The 16,632-nt window shown below is 38.9% G+C and overlaps 1 protein-coding gene across 7 annotated transcripts in view; it reads right to left on the minus strand.

Moving 5' to 3' along the window:
- OPHN1 (oligophrenin 1) overlaps positions 1-16,632 on the minus strand; it is a 608,271-nt gene that overhangs the window by 147,519 nt on the left and 444,120 nt on the right. For all 7 annotated transcript variants that reach the window (XM_047844278.1, XM_047844279.1, XM_047844280.1 and 4 more), the window contains exon 19: positions 494-653. In XM_047844278.1, coding sequence (XP_047700234.1) covers positions 494-653 — 160 coding nt within the window. The remainder of the gene's footprint in view (positions 1-493; positions 654-16,632) is intronic.

Raw genomic sequence — 16,632 nt, forward strand, 5'->3', positions numbered from 1 at the left:
GTACATTTTCTGTCTATCCTTATTTCTCCTTTTCCATTTGACCTAATTATTATGTACAATACTTCATATTTTACATGCCATATAAAATATACAACCCTAAATTTTTTTGAAATGAAAAAGGGTTTAAATAAGTATTAGTATTGCTTTATTTATGGTTTCATTGTACATGCACCACTTTTATATCTATCATTTTCATTTGTTTATATGGCTATCACCATATTACACTGTTAGCTCCATACAGGCATGAATAGTTTTTGTTTTTTCTTCTTCTATATCGTCTAGTCTGGTGCCTAATAATAATTATAGAATTGAGCAATATTTTCTAAATGAATGAATTTCACAGTGTGAGAAATGTTATTAAATGCCATTGTGTCAAAATGGAATTTCCTTCCATTATCAATTTGAGCCAGGGAGGGAGACACAACTCTAAAAGGTGCCTAGAGGAAAATGTCACATGCTTGGAGAAGTGATGGTGAGAACAGGGAATGCATACCTTGACAAAGTGCTCAATTAGGATTTCCACCACGATGTTCTGGAATTTGATGTTCATCATGGCAGCAACAGTGTCCTCCTGAGCTCTCATCAGAGTGGGCCCAAAGATCACCCCCATGTTAGAGGGGGTCATAAGATTATCTTTGCTGTGCTCACATACACTGCCAAAAGAGAAAGAAAATGATTAATAAGACTTTCTCCAAGACCCCTTGTAACCAACCAAGACTGTGTTAGGTGATATAGGGGGTAAGAGAAACTAAATAGTATGGAAAAAAAGGAGAGTCCAAAATATATATGAGAATAAAATACTACAAAAGAAGCAAGTAGCAAAGAATAAAAGTTAGTATATAATTAGGGGCCAAAGTGAGACACATCTAACTTAGTAGCACTGTAGGAGTTAAGAGAAGGAGGGTGGGCAGCTATAGTTAGAAAGTATTTGGAAAGACAGGAGAAAAGCAAGACAGCATTCCAGGCAAGAAGTACATCATGTATAAAGCACATATAAAAAACAATAAAGCACATAGATAAATGTATACCACCTTCGCCAGCCAGGAATCTAGCATTTTCTCCACCCCTAGTTTGAAAGCAAAAAACTCTAAGGGCTGGAAGGGATACTTTTTTTTCCCAATATATGAAGTTTATTGTCAAATTGGTTTCCATACAACACCCAGTGCTCATCCCAAAAGGTGCCCTCCTCAATACCCATCACCCACCCTCCCCTCCCTCCCATCCCCCATCAACCCTCAGTTTGTTTTCAGTTTTTAAGAGTCACTTATGCTTTGGCTCTCTTCCACTCTGACCTCTTTTTTTTTTTCTTCCCTTCCCCCAAGGGTTTTTGTTAAGTTTCTCAGGATCCACATAAGAGTGAAACCATATGGTATCTGTCTTTCTCTGTATGGCTTATTTCACTTAGCATCACACTCTCCAGTTCCATCCATGTTGCTACAAAGGGCCATATTTCATTCTTTCTCATTGCCACGTAGTACTCCATTGTGTATATAAACCACAATTTTTTTATCCATTCATCAGTTGATGGACATTTAGGCTCTTTCCATAATTTGGCTATGGTTGAGAGTGCTGCTATAAACACTGGGGTGCAAGTGCCCCTATGCATCAGCACTCTTGTATCCCTTGGGTAAATTCCTAGCAGTGCTATTGCTGGGTCATAGGGTAGGTCTATTTTTAATTTTTTGAGGAACCTCCACACTATTTTCCAGAGTGGCTGCACCAGTCTGCATTCCCACCAACAGTGCAAGAGGGTTCCCGTTTCTCCACATCCTCTCCAGCATCTATAGTCTCCTGATTTGTTCATTTTGGCCACTCTGACTGGTGTGAGATGATATCTGAGAGTGGTTTTGATTTGTATTTCCCTGATAAGGAGCGACGTTGAACATCTTTTCATGTGCCTGTTGGCCATCCGGATGTCTTCTTTAGAGAAGTGTCTATTCATATTTTCTGCCCATTTCTTCAATGGGTTATTTGTTTTTTGGGTGTGGAGTTTGGTGAGCTCTTTATAGATTTTGGATACTAGCCCTTTGTCTGATATGTCATTTGCAAATATCTTTTCCCATTCCGTTGGTTGCCTTTTAGTTTTGTTGGTTGTTTCCTTTGCTGTGCAGAAGCTTTTTATTGGAAGGGATACTTTAAACTAGCCTTTATCACTGTCCTCATTTTACAAATGAAATCACACACACACACACACACACACACACACACACACCAAAACAAACAAAAACAAAAACAAAAACAAAAAGAAAACAAAACAAAGAGCTCCAAAGAAGGAAAGGTATTTCCCTGAAATCACCATCAGTCTCATCAGAGTAGAGCCTGTAATCACTAATGTTCTAATCCCTAGTCACTCTCCTTGCTTAAATTCTCTTTAGGGGTTTCCTATCATTTATAGGATAGGACCAACTCTTCAAAGTTGCAACTTGATGCCTGTTTCTAATCCCAATGCACAGCTTGGACTCTGAAGCTGATCTGGGTTTGAATCCTAACACTACCACATAGCTGTGCAACAGTGTTAGTAACCTAACCTCTCTGGGATTCAATTTTTCCCCATGCAAAAATAGTATCCACCTTAGAGGGAAGTTGCATAGAGCTAAATTGCTTTAGCATGGTATCCTGGAAATACTGCATCAGAAAGATCTGATGTTATTGTTACCTCTACAGGAGGCTCCATTCAGGCTCTGCTGACCTTTGACACTCTTGATATATTACACTGCTTAGATTAACAACATGGCTGTACCATGTTATTACATGCCACTCCTTCTGCTTAGAATGTCTCCTTCTTCCTGGATCTAAAGAATGTCTATCCTTTGAGATACACTTCAGATGACATATCCTTCAGAGCTATCACAGCCCATTTTCTTCTTGATTTATACCATTGGCAAGCAAGTATGTTACGATTTTCTGTTTTTTTATCTGCCTCCTTTACTAGGTGGTAAACAACTTCCAAGTGTGTGTGACTCATACACATCAGGTGCCAATTATTTTTCATGGAAATGAATGCTTCTAGTGCTTTTTCAAATACTACTGGAGGAACCAAATGAAAGGTGAACAGCTGTTTGGTCAGTTTGGCTGTGGGGTGGGGAGGTAAGGCTATGAGACAACCCACCACAAACACTAATTTTCAAAACTCCCTGCTCAGGTAAAGACCCCTGAGACGTTGACCCCATCAACAGGTTCTTGTTACTAACTGGGTAATTGGGAGGGACAGAATCCTTAGACAAATCCTAATGTTAAGCCAATGACAAAGGCTGGTGAAATTCACATGATGATGAACAGCAACAATGCATAGGCATTTGTTATTGCTGGGCTGGCTATGGGTCCCTTTTAACAGTTTAAATATTTCTACAATTAACCCTTATTTTTTAAATTTTTTTTTTACATTTGTTTATTTTTGAGAGACAGAGAGAGACAGAGTGTAAGCAGGGCAGGGGCAGAGAGAGAGGGAGACACAGAATCAGAAGCAGGCTCCAGGCTCTGAGCTGTCAGCAAAGAGCCCAACGCAGGGCTCAAAACCACAAACTGTGAGATCATGACCTGAGCCAAAGTCGAACGCTTAACTGACTGAGCCACCCAGGTGCCTCAATTAACCCTTATTTAATGACAGAATTTTTTGAAATGTTAAAATGGAAAAACAACTCTATACAGCCACCAAGAGATACGGAATGGCTAAACCACTAGTAGCAAGGCAAGGACACTCCTGAGAAGATAGCCTCCAACATGTGTGAATGCTTATCTCCTTATGTGAGCTTTGAAAGGAAATGACTTTGGTTGAAGGTGCCAAAGCTTGCTTAATCCTCCCAACTCCAAAAAAGGCAGAGTGTTTTATCTCTGAAGCCTAGGTTCATAGAGGGTAAAGCACTTAATCAAGATCACAGAGTTTGTGAATACATGAAAATACAAGGATTCAAACCTATATTTGTTTGGCCACAAGTCTTACAGTCATTCTATTGTTAGAATGTCTCCTTCTTCCTGGATCTAAAGAATGTCTATCCTTTGAGATACACTTCAGATGACATATCCTCCCACTGCCTGCTTAATTCCTCTCAAGAAATCAAAACCCGTGTGGGGGCCCCTTTAAGCTAAAACCACCTTCTATGTCTCTAAGGGATGTTACTGGTGATGTGGGAAACAAAGGGAAATGAAAAATTAAATTTCCTTACTGCCTATTGACAAGTCCTTGAAACATGCAGAGTGATATTCCTCTAGGAACTGAGCGGCTTCAATGATGATATGTTGCTCAGGGAAAAAGGCAATCTTAGCTTAACATTATCCTGACCCCCCAAGGACACTGTAAATCTACTTTAACATATAAAAATTCCTTTGGAATCTTCCTTTATCTCTACCCCCCAAGATATATGTTAGTAACCATCCTCCAAGCATATGGCCCACTGATATACATCTTAAGGGTCTCCTGACTGAATTTTTACTAAACAATAATGAATGACCTTTTCCTAACAGCAGCTAGCCCCTCAAGGTCCTGGAAACCTTGTTTCCAAAATACCTTAGAGACTTATGCTATCCCTGACCCCCCTCCCAACCTGAAGGTACATAATCACTCACTCTTCACAACCCCAGTGCAGCTATTTCTGTCCACAGGTCCTGTCCCTGTGCTTTAATAAAATCACCTTTTTCCACCAAAGACATCTTAAGAATTCTTTTTTGCACCAAAGACGTCTCAAGAATTCTTTTTAGTCATCAGATCCAGACTCCCACCACTCCAAAACCCCATCACTGGTATCCCATTTAGGACATTCTTTTACTTCTTGGCCTTCTTATGATAGGAAAAGATAGGATAAAATAGGCAGAGAGGGAAAGATTAGGACCTCAGGTCCCTGGGTGGGGAAAAACAAATTTTGGAACAATTCTAGGAATGTCTAACTGCAGCAAAACCCCTCGGATATAAGGTCCCCCTTAAGAATGTAACAGATACCACCTACTCCCTCTCATGTTCCCCCCAGGAATTTGACAATCAACATACCTAACTAAAAAAAGTAAACCATAAAACTTATGTTATATGAGGGACAGTCTGACCAGTCTGACTCCTTACACAATAGAACTGAACCAATCAGGAATGGACAACCCAGCACCTAGAGTTGTCAAGCCAATAACAATGAGACCTGAGAAGAAAGGGGGAAGGGAAGGGAGGTGACCAGAACCCTATAAAACAAGGGCATCCCCTCTCTGTAAAGACAGTTTTAAGAATATTCTTCTTTCTTAATGTTATACCTTAATAAACTTTGGCCTGCTGCTCATTTTGTGTTCACCTCTTCATTCTTCGAAGTGGCAAGACAATGAACCCTGGGTATTGACATAAAAAATCTCACAACACTATAAGATTTGGAAGATAACCTATTTCTGGGTAGATTTCTTTGCATTTGACATATTTCCTTTGATTATACATTTTGAGAACCATTAAGGGGCATAAGTCACACCCCAAACCATAAGATGAATAAAACCAAAAGGGCACTGTGAGTAGTGAATTAGTTTGTGATATGATTTGACAGCAAATAAACCTTAAATTCTCTAGTCCACATGGACTAAAAACAATGGGTACAAATTCTTGAACATCAATATTTTTTTAAAAAGTGGATATCAGAGGGAAGTTGTAAAAAGCTTCCAGTTGAGGGAAAAATAATTTTGATTTGAGAGTCTATAAAATAGAACAACCTTATGATCCAGCAATCCCATTTCTGGAAATATATGCTGATGAGAGAAAAACTCTCTAAAGGCCTATATACAAGGGAAGCCATTTTAGATTTCTTATTTAGCATGAATGTACATAAACTTTGTTAAAATCAGAAGCCTGATTTATGGCTTACCACACATACAATGTACACTTGCTTTCTGAATGAGTAGCATAAAGGAAAACCATCTTGTCCTTGAGATATTGGTCAATGTTCCTACTCCCTATGATGAGGAGAACAAAGGCAAGAAAAACATAGATAAAATTAAATTTTCTTACAACTTGCAGCCCATTGATAAATGCCTGAGACATGCAGAGTGTGAAATTCCTCAAGAAACTCGGGGCTGACTTAATCTTGATGTTCTGCTAGAGACTAAAAGCAACCTTAGCTTGACAATAGTCAGACCTCCAGGATCCTGTTAAGTCTTCTTTAACATATGGAAATCATTTTAGAGACTTCCCTTATTCCTACCCCCCAACTTGAAAGTATATAGTCAATCAATCCTCACAGTCACAGTGCATCTCTTCCTGCCTGGGGGTCTTGTCCCATGCTTTAATGAAAACACCTTTTTGCACTGAAAGTGTCTCAAGAATTCTTTCTTGACCATTTGCTCAGTGGCCCTACATCACCTGTATTTATGATAAAACTCATGATTCTTGCCTATCTTCAAAATATATAATATTTTGAGCTTTTGTAAGATGTAAAAAACTATATAGCCTTGTAAAAACTGTTAATTTTCTGGAGCATTTTCTTCCTTGTGAAGACTATGTTTCCTGAGCAACTGTCCTTATCTTGGGCTCAAATAAAACTCTATTTCTACTTCTGGAGATTCCTTTTTTAAAGTTTACTTATTTATTTTGAGGGGGGGGGGTTACACACATAGTGGGGAGAGACAGAGAGAGAGAGAGGGAGAGAATCCCAAGCAGTTTGCATGCTTGCGCTGAGCCCAATGCAGGTCTCAATCTACGACCCTGAGATCATAACCTGAGCTGAAACCAAGAGTCAGACGCTTACACTGACTGAGCCACCCAGGCGCCCCTACATTTAGAGATTCTAAAATGTTTGTTCATTTTGCATAGACAATCCAAATGAAATTAAATCACTATCTCAAAAAGATATCTGCACTCCCACTGCAGCATTATTCACAATAGCCAATATTTGGGAGCAACCTAAGTGTCCAACAATAGACAAATAGTTAAATATATACATACAATGGAATGTTTATCAGCCTTAAAAAGGAAGCAAATTCTGCCATTTGCTACAACATGGATGCACCTAGAAAACATGTTAAGTGAAATAATCCAGCCACAGAAAGACAAAATTATCTTGCTTATATGCGGAATCCCAAAATAGTCAAACATAGAAACAGAGAGTAGAATGGTGGTTTCCAGGAGCTGCAGGAGGGGGAAATGGGGACATGGTGGTCAAGAGGTGCAATGTTTCAGTTATATAAGATGATTAAGTTCTGGAGATCTAACGTATAGCAATGCAAATAGAATTAACAATACTGTATTGTACACTTGAAATTTGCTAAGAGGGTAAGTCTTATGTGTTATCAACACAACAAGAAGAAAGTGAAATTATGTGAGTTGATAGATGTTGTTGTGGCAACCATTTCATAACATATATATATATATATATATATACACACACACACACACACACCAACCATCAAGTTGTATATGTATCTTAAATATATATAATTTTATTTATAATTTCATATATATAAATTTTATTTGTCAATTATATGTCAGTAAATATGGAAAACATAAAAACTGAAGAAGTTCATTAAATCTGGTTTCATCACTTATGTGCTGTGTGAATTTTGGCATATCTTTTTCTATCCTTAGATATATATTTTCTCGTCTGTAAAATGAGCAAGTTATTAGGTGAACTAAAGAGGCTTCAAGATCTGCCATCTAATGAATCTAAGAAAGCTGTCTCTTGAAAGTAATGGGGAAAAAAGAAAGCCACACATTTTGTATCTACTGTTGGAAGAACACAGGACAATGTATAAAGTGTGCTTTTCTCCCCCACTCTAAACACCACCACCACCACCATCACCAAAAACCCAAAACAAAAAAAGCACACACAAAAGAAAACCCCAAAACCAAATATCTCAAAAAAAAAAAATCAAAAAAAGAACTGGAATAAGAGCAAGCCTCTTGATCCAACCATAGCAAACTTTGAAAAAACAAATGATCTGTTTCCATTAATCAAGAAATTACAAGAAAAAAAAGATGAAGAAACTTTTATATTGGGAACATGGTAAAAACATAGAAGCCCTATCCTATATTGTATTAAGATTTGGCCTCTGTGTTCATTAGCCCTCTAAGTGCTTATGATACACACAAAAGCTTCAGAACTACTGCTATAGATTGGGGGTCATCAAACTACGGCTGTTGAGCCAAATGTAACCTACCATCTGTTTTGGTAAATAAAGTTTTATTGGAGCATAGCTGTGCCCATTTGTTCACATATTATCAATGGATACTTTAGTACTGCAAAGGTAGAACTGAGTAGTTGTGACAGCATGTATATAATTCACAAAGCCTAAAATATGTACAATCTAATCCTTTGTGGAAAACATTTTCTGACCTCTGTTAAAGATTAAAATAGGTTTAAAAAACATTTCAATAGATACTATGTATGTATAGTATTTGCATCCTGATTCAAGGAAAAACCACATGACATATTTGAGACTACTGGAAATTTGAACACAGAATAAATAATAATATTAAGTAATTATTACTAACTTATGTTTAGGCATGATAATTGTATTTATATGTAAAAATAGTTTTCATTATTTCAATATACATACTAAAATAGTTATGGATGGAATAATATGATGTCTTGGATTTACTTCAAAATAATACAGGGGAAGGTGGGTAGAGATATAGATGAAACAAGATTGGCTACATCAGTTGGCCACAAAAGTTGATAACTTTTGAAGCTGGGTGATAGACACATGAGGGTTCCTTACACTATTTATTCTATTTCTGTATACACTTGAAATTTTGCATAATAAAAAGGAATTTTTAAGGGACAAGATACTAACAGAGGGAGAGAGTGAGTCAGTGTCTGTCACAAAGTGAGCAGTTTCCATGGGTGCCCTTAAGGTTAGATAGGTTTGGTTTCCTCTACTGATGTTATATTACCTGTAAATTTTTTGCTTTACTTTACTTTTTATTTTCATTTCATTTCTTTTCATTTTTCAACTGTAATTTACTTTAAAAATACTTCAACACAGTCAGTGCAATGTCCTGAATTTCATCAATGTCATCAATTGCAACCACATCATCATTTTATGGATCACTAAGTATGAAAAACAATCAGTTTATTGTCAAATTATATAATATCGTAAAACATTTTAATAGAACCTAAACTCAACAATGAACATCATTTAACCAAAAGACTACAAAATGAGTGGCTATGACCAAGTTCATGCATGTAAAGGTTATGACATTATATCAAAACTGCTCTGCTGCCTGACAACAGTAATTTTAAGAAACTATTGATTCTTTTTTTAAAATGTTTTAAAAATATTTTTAATGTTTATTTTTTGTGAGAGAGAGAGAGAAAGAGAGACAGACAGACAGAATGAAAGTGGGGTGGGGCAGAGAGAGACGGCGACACAGAATCCGAGGCAGGCTTTGAGCTGTCATCACAGAGCCCAATGCGGGGCTTGAACTCACGAAGTGCAAGATCATGACTTGAGCCAAAGTCAGATGCTTAACTGACTGAGTCACCCAAGTGACCCAATAAACTATTGATTCTAAGATGCATTTGGAATTCAGGTTACAACTAGAAAAAAAGTGCCCCTTAGAATTGATAAAATTTGATATATGTTTGTAAGTTTTCATGCATACTCTAGGATAGGTTAGTTATAACTGTAGTATTATAATTGTAAATACATGCTTACATACAGTAGGAGTGATTGATTACTATTTTAAAAACTCTAATCAGAAGGCAGAGGGATTACTATAAGCTTCAGACAACTGCACCTCCAATCAACACCAGAGGCTTTTTAAATTAGCATGATTGATGGTAAAGTGATTTCTCATTGCTTAGATGTGTCAAGATACTATATATGGAGTGACTACAAATATTGTATGGACACTACCAAACTTGCATAGATAGGTTAGAAGAATAGAGCAATGGTCAATCATAACATCAGTAGGGTGGACCAACAAATATGCATCTTCAAATGTGATATACCATATGGGACACAACACTGCCTATTATATGTTCTAGTCAAAAAATAGTTAATTTGAATTCAACTAGTCTTTAAATATAATCTCTACTTTAGCAGAAATAAAGGAGATATGGGAATAAGCTGAACAATATGATACTAAAGAAAGTAGACACAAGTAGTAAGGCTCTGCAGGAAAAAATGGTGGATCTAGTCTTATCAATAAGCCAAAGTCAATAAAAAAGGGACTGTGCTAGAATTTTTGAATATGAAAATAATATATGAGGTAGATATAATGTGTGGCACTCTATGGAGTACTAGATTGAACACACCATCTACACAGGGAATTTTTGGTTCAATGGGAAAATGCTAATATTTCTGAAAAGTAGAAATAGCTGAACTGAAAAAAATAAGTTGCAGAATACCATAATCTAATTTTGGTAAAAAAAATGCAAATATTGTGTGTGTGTGTGTGTGTGTGTGTGTGTGTGTATCAATACACATTCACAGAATGATCTGAAAAAATGCACTAATTATTAATAGCAGTGGTTTTGGATACTGGGGATAAAGAGATTTTACTTTTAATTTTTTTATGTATTTTCTAATCTCTATAATGTACAGTATTGCTTCAGAAGTAACAGACGTGTTATTACAAAAATAAGAATCTAGTAAGCCAAAGAGCCACACCTTTTAGAATCATAGCCCAGGCCTATGATTACAAAGTAGTCTTTCATTTGAGCATAGATCACAGGATTTTATTGCCTGACTCCAGTTGTGTTGCTATATTATTTAATCTCCATCCAGTGAACATTTGATGCAAATGCAGTCAGAGCATCTGAAAGGAAAGAGAACTGGGACTTCATGGAGTTTATAGAAGAGGTTGTTTTTATGCATGAGTAGCAGAAAAAGGCCTGAGTATCACTTCCATTGTAATATTCCTCTGGTAGTGAGGTTGTGGGGAAGGTAACCTGTAGCATTCTCCTACCTCTGATTAATAGTAACTGTAAGTACTATTCAAAAAGAACTGGATATTTGGGAACCTCATATTGGCTGATGAGAGTTTGTGTCTGTCTGTTATTACCTTAGAAAATGGGTTGGCAGTGGGAATACTTTACAAAGGCAAAGATATAATTATATATAGATTAGCAAAGCAGCGGTTGGCAGGCAGAATAATTATGTGAATTTTAAAAGTACATGGATTTTCCTCTCATGTGTGTATTTCCCTATTAGAATGAAGCCTATTTTTTATTTGAATTTTCCCTACAACTTTTGGTTTATAATGTTTACAAACATACAAAATACTGAAAAAATTTGTATTATGAACATTCATACTGTCATACCTACATTCAAGAATTAGCATTTTACTACACGTGCTTTCCGTCTCTCTACATATTTTTCTAAATCCTTTAAAAGTAAATTGATCAACTCCAAATACCTCAGTATTCATCTCCAAAGAAAAAGTACACAAAGGGCTACACAAAGAGCTAAGATGGCAGGGTAGTAGGAGGGCCTTAGGCTTGCCTGGTCCCCTGAACTCAGCTAGATAAATATCAAATCATTCTTAATATCCAAAAATAAATCTGAGTACTAAAAGAACAAACTGCACAATTAGAGGGAGAGAAGAGGACACAACATGAAAGGTAGGAAGTGCACAGACATGATTTGGGGGAGAAGAGGATCGTGGGTGCCCCAGAAGGGAGGCAGCCCTGGTCATGGAGAGAGGAGAGAGAGAGGAATGCATAGGGGATCGCACAAGGAAAACATTTCCCCAAAGCTACTCACTGGGAAAATAAGAGGGGCTGATTTTTGTGAGGTTTTACAATCATGGGGCTCAAAGGCTAAAGTTTTAGAACTGTGTGGCATGGCAAGTGTAGAGGCTAGAAGGCTCTGCAGTGCTACTGTAGAGAAGGAGAGCAAATAGCCTAGAAGGAAGACAGCCAGACGGGCAGATGGCATGATCTGAACATCACCTGGGATGCACTGCTAGAGATGGTTCCTTGTTTTGGGAGTGCATTTGAAAGAGGTGGCATTGCCTCTGCAGGGATAAAGGAGCCTGAAGGAACCATCTCTCTCATTCTCCTCAGCATAAACTGACTTCAGTAAGCAGCACAGTGCCAACACTAGCAGCATAAACCCCTTACACCAAGCCCCACCTTCTTATGCTCAACAGGTGCTGCTTTTCTCGGGTAAGTGTGCTGCTGAAGCAGCACAGCTGGCCCCTCCCCCAGAAGATCAGCACAACCCCCCCACCCACACACACACATACCATGTGTACAGACCATAGAGTTCTGCAAAGATTTAGCTCTAGTGGAAATAGCATCAGGTCTCTTTTAGCAGGCAGACCAGAGCAACCTAGTTAAAACTCACCACATTATGGCCATGGACCAAACACTCCCCACTGCAGGCAAGAGGAAACTCTGCATAGGACTGACTTGAGGGGTAGAGCAGCTATAACACAGCAGCAGAGTGCAAAGCATACTCCAGAGACACTTTGTGAAGTGCCAGACCATGGACATTATATGACCTCTACTTCATAAAGCCATTACTCTAAGGATCAGGAAACATAACAGGCTTTCTGAACATACAGAAGAAGATAGAGACTTAGACAAATTGCCAAGATGGAAGAATTCATCCCAAAGAAAGACCAGAAAAGATCATGGCCAGTGATTTAATGCAAACAGATATAAGTAATATGCCTGCTATAGAATTTAAAGGAACAATAATAAGGATACTATCTGGGCTTGAGATAAACATAGAAGACACCAGGGAGTCCCTGATTTCAGAGACAAAGACCTACAAACTAATCAGGCCAAAATTAAAAAAAAAATGCTATAATCGAGATGCAAAACAGACTGATTGTAATGACCACAAGGATGGAAGAAGCAGAAGAATGAATAAGTGATATAGAAGATAAAATTATGGAAAATAATGAAACTGAAAAAAGAGAAAGAAAAATATTGGATCATGAACTCAGGACCCCCACAAAGTGGAATACCACTCATATCATAGGAGTCCAAGGGAAAAAAAAGAGGGAAAAAGGGCAGATTTTTGGAGCAATTTATAGCTGAAAACATACCTAATCTTGGGAAAGAAATAGATATCCAAATCCAGGCCTCACAGAGAACTCCCATCAAAACCAACAAAAGCTGGCCAACACGAAGACATATCATAACTATATTTGCAAAATACAGAGATAAAGAAAAAGTCCTAAAAGCAGTAAGACCAAAGAAGTCCCTAACTTACAAAAGAAGACCAATAAGATTAGCAGCAGAAATCTCTGCTAAAATTTGGCAGGCCAGAAGAGAGTGGCTTGATATATTCAATGTGCTGAATGGAAAAATATGCACCCAAAAATACTCTATCCAGCAAGGCTGTCACTCAAAATGGAAGAAGAGATAAAGAGTTTCCCAAACAATAACTAAAGTAGTTTGTGACCACTAAGCCAACCCTGCAAGAAATGTTAAAGGGGGCTCTTTGATTGTGAGAGAAAGACCAAAAGGGACAAAGACTATAAAGAAACAGAGAAAATATCCAGAAACAACCAGAAAAGAAGTAGTAAAATGGCACAAAATTAATATCTATCAATAGTCACTCTGAATGCAAATGAACCAAATGCTCCAACAAAAAGACATAAGCTGTCAGAATGGATAAAAAAGCAAGACCCATCTTCATGCTGCCTACAAGAGATTCATCTGCAACACAAATACACCTGCAGATTGAAAGTGAGGGGATGGAGAAACATTTATCATGCTAGTGGACATCAAAAGAAAGCCAGAGTAGCCATACTTATATCAGACAGACTAGATTTCAACCCAAAGTCTAACAAGAGATTAAGGGCACTATATCATAAAAAGGGGTATATCCAACAAGAAGATCTAACAAATGTAAATATTTGTGCCCCAAATTTGGAACACCCAAATATATAAAAGAATTATTAACAAACAAAAGGAACTCATTGATAATAATACAATAATAATAGGGGACATGAACAACCCACTTACATCAATGGAAAGACCGTTTAAGTAGAAAATCAACAAGAACAATGGCTTTGAGTGACACACTGGAGCAGATGGACTTAACATATATTCACAACATTCCATCCTAGAGCAACAGAATACACCTTCTTTTCAAATGCACATAGGATTTTTCCAGAAGAGATCACATACTAGATCACAAATCAGGCCTCAACAAATAAAAAAAGAATGAGATCATACCGCGCATATTTTCAGACCACAACACTATGAAACTCAAAGTCAACCATGAGCAAAAAGATTGGAAAGACCCCAAATCCACGGAGTTTAAAGAACATCATACTGGTCTAAAGCTACCTGGCTAGGATTGATGGAAGATGGCGGCGTAGGAGGACGCTGGGCTCACCGCGCGTCCTGCTGATCACTTAGATTCCACCTAAACCTGCCTAAATAACCCAGAAAACCACCAGAAGACTAGCAGAGTGGAGTCTCCGGAGCCAAGCACAGACAAGAGGCCCACGGAAGAGGGTAGGAAGGGCGGAGGGGGGGTGTGCGCTGCACGACTGGCGGGAGGGAGCCGGGGTGGAGGGGCGGCCCACCAGCCAAGCATAGCCCCTGAGTCTGGCAGGCAAAAGCAAAGGGGCCGGATGGAGTGTGTTCCAACAGCAAGCGCGACTTAGCATCTGGGAGGTCATAAGTTAACAGCTCTGCTCGGAAAGCGGGAAGGCTGGAGGACAAAGGGAGGGAGAGTTGCTGAGCCCCGGGATGACAGAGCTCAGTTTGGCGGGGAACAAAGGCGCTCGCCAGGCCATCTCCCTCGCCCATCCCCCAGCCAAAATCCCAAAGGGAACCAGTTCCTGCCAGGGAACTTGCTCGCTCTGCCCAAACACCCAATGCTGTGCTTCTGTGGAGCCAAACCTCCGGCAGCGGGTCTGACTCCCTCCCGCTGCCACAGGGTCCCTCCTGAAGTGGATCACCTAAGGACAAGCGAGCTAAGCCTGTCCCTCCTGCCCCCATGCACCTTGCCTACCCACCCCAGCTAACACGCCAGATCCCCAGCACCACAAGCCTGGCAGTGTGCAAGTAGCCCAGACGGGCCACGCCACCCCACAGTGATTCCCACCCCTAGGAGAGGGGAAGACAAGGCACACACCAGTCTGACTGTGGCCCCGGCGGTGGGCTGGGGGCAGACATCAGGTCTGACTGAGGCCCCACCCACCAAATCCAGTTATACACCACAGCACAGGGGAAGTGCCCTGCAGGTCTGCACCACTCCAGGGACTATCCAAAATGACCAAACGGAAGAATTCCCCTCAGAAGAATCTCCAGGAAATAACAACAGCTAATGAACTGATCAAAAAGGATTTAAATAATATAACAGAAAGTGAATTTAGAAAAATAGTCATAATATTAATCGCTGGGCTTGAAAACAGTATAGAGGACAGCAGAGAATCTCTTGCTACAGAGATCAAGGGACTAAGGAACAGTCACGAGGAGCTGAAAAATGCTTCAAACGAAATGCAAAACAAAATGGAAACGACGACGGCTCGGATTGAAGAGGCAGAGGAGAGAATAGGTGAACTAGAAGATAAAGTTATGGAAAAAGAGGAAGCTGAGAAAAAGAGAGATAAAAAAATCCAGGAGTATGAGGGGAAAATTAGAGAACTAAGTGATACACTAAAAAGAAATAATATACGCATAATTGGTATCCCAGAGGAGGAAGAGAGAGGGAAAGGTGCTGAAGGGGTACTTGAAGAAATTATAGCTGAGAACTTCCCTGAACTGGGGAAGGAAAAAGGCATTGAAATCCAAGAGGCACAGAGAACTCCCTTCAGACGTAACTTGAATCGATCTTCTGCACGACATATCATAGTGAAACTGGCAAAATACAAGGATAAAGAGAAAATTCTGAAAGCAGCAAGGGATAAACGTGCCCTCACATATAAAGGGAGACCTATAAGACTCGTGACTGATCTCTCTTTTGAAACTTGGCAGGCCAGAAAGAATTGGCATGATATCTTCAGTGTGCTAAACAGAAAAAATATGCAGCCGAGAATCCTTTATCCAGCAAGCCTGTCATTTAGAATAGAAGGAGAGATAAAGGTCTTCCCAAACAAACAAAAACTGAAGGAATTTGTCACCACTAAACCAACCCTACAAGAGATCCTAAGAGGGATCCTGTGAGACAAAGTCCCAGAGACATCACTACAAGCATAAAACATACAGACATCACAATGACTCTAAACCCGTATCTTTCTATAATAACACTGAATGTAAATGGATTAAATGTGCCAACCAAAAGACAGAGGGTATCAGAATGGATAAAAAAACAAGACCCATCTATTTGCTGTCTACAAGAGTCTCATTTTAGACCCGAGGACACCTTTAGATTGAGAGTGAGGGGATGGAGAACTATTTATCATGCTACTGGAAGCCAAAAGAAAGCTGGAGTAGCCATACTTATATCAGACAAACTAGACTTTAAATTAAAGGCTGTAACAAGAGATGAAGAAGGGCATTATATAATAATTACAGGGTCTATCCATCAGGAAGAGCTAACAATTATAAATGTCTATGCGCCGATTACCGGAGCCCCCAAATATATAAAACAATTACTCATAAACATAAGCAACCTTATTGATAACAATGTGGTCATTGCAGGGGACTTTAACACTCCACTTACAGAAATGGATAGATCATCTAGACACATGGTCAATAAAGAACCAAGGGCCCTGAATGAGACATTGGATCAGATGGACTTGACAGATCTATTTAGAACTCT

The sequence above is a fragment of the Prionailurus viverrinus genome, chromosome X (assembly GCF_022837055.1).
Source record: "Prionailurus viverrinus isolate Anna chromosome X, UM_Priviv_1.0, whole genome shotgun sequence".
Classification (NCBI taxonomy): Eukaryota; Metazoa; Chordata; class Mammalia; order Carnivora; family Felidae; genus Prionailurus; species Prionailurus viverrinus.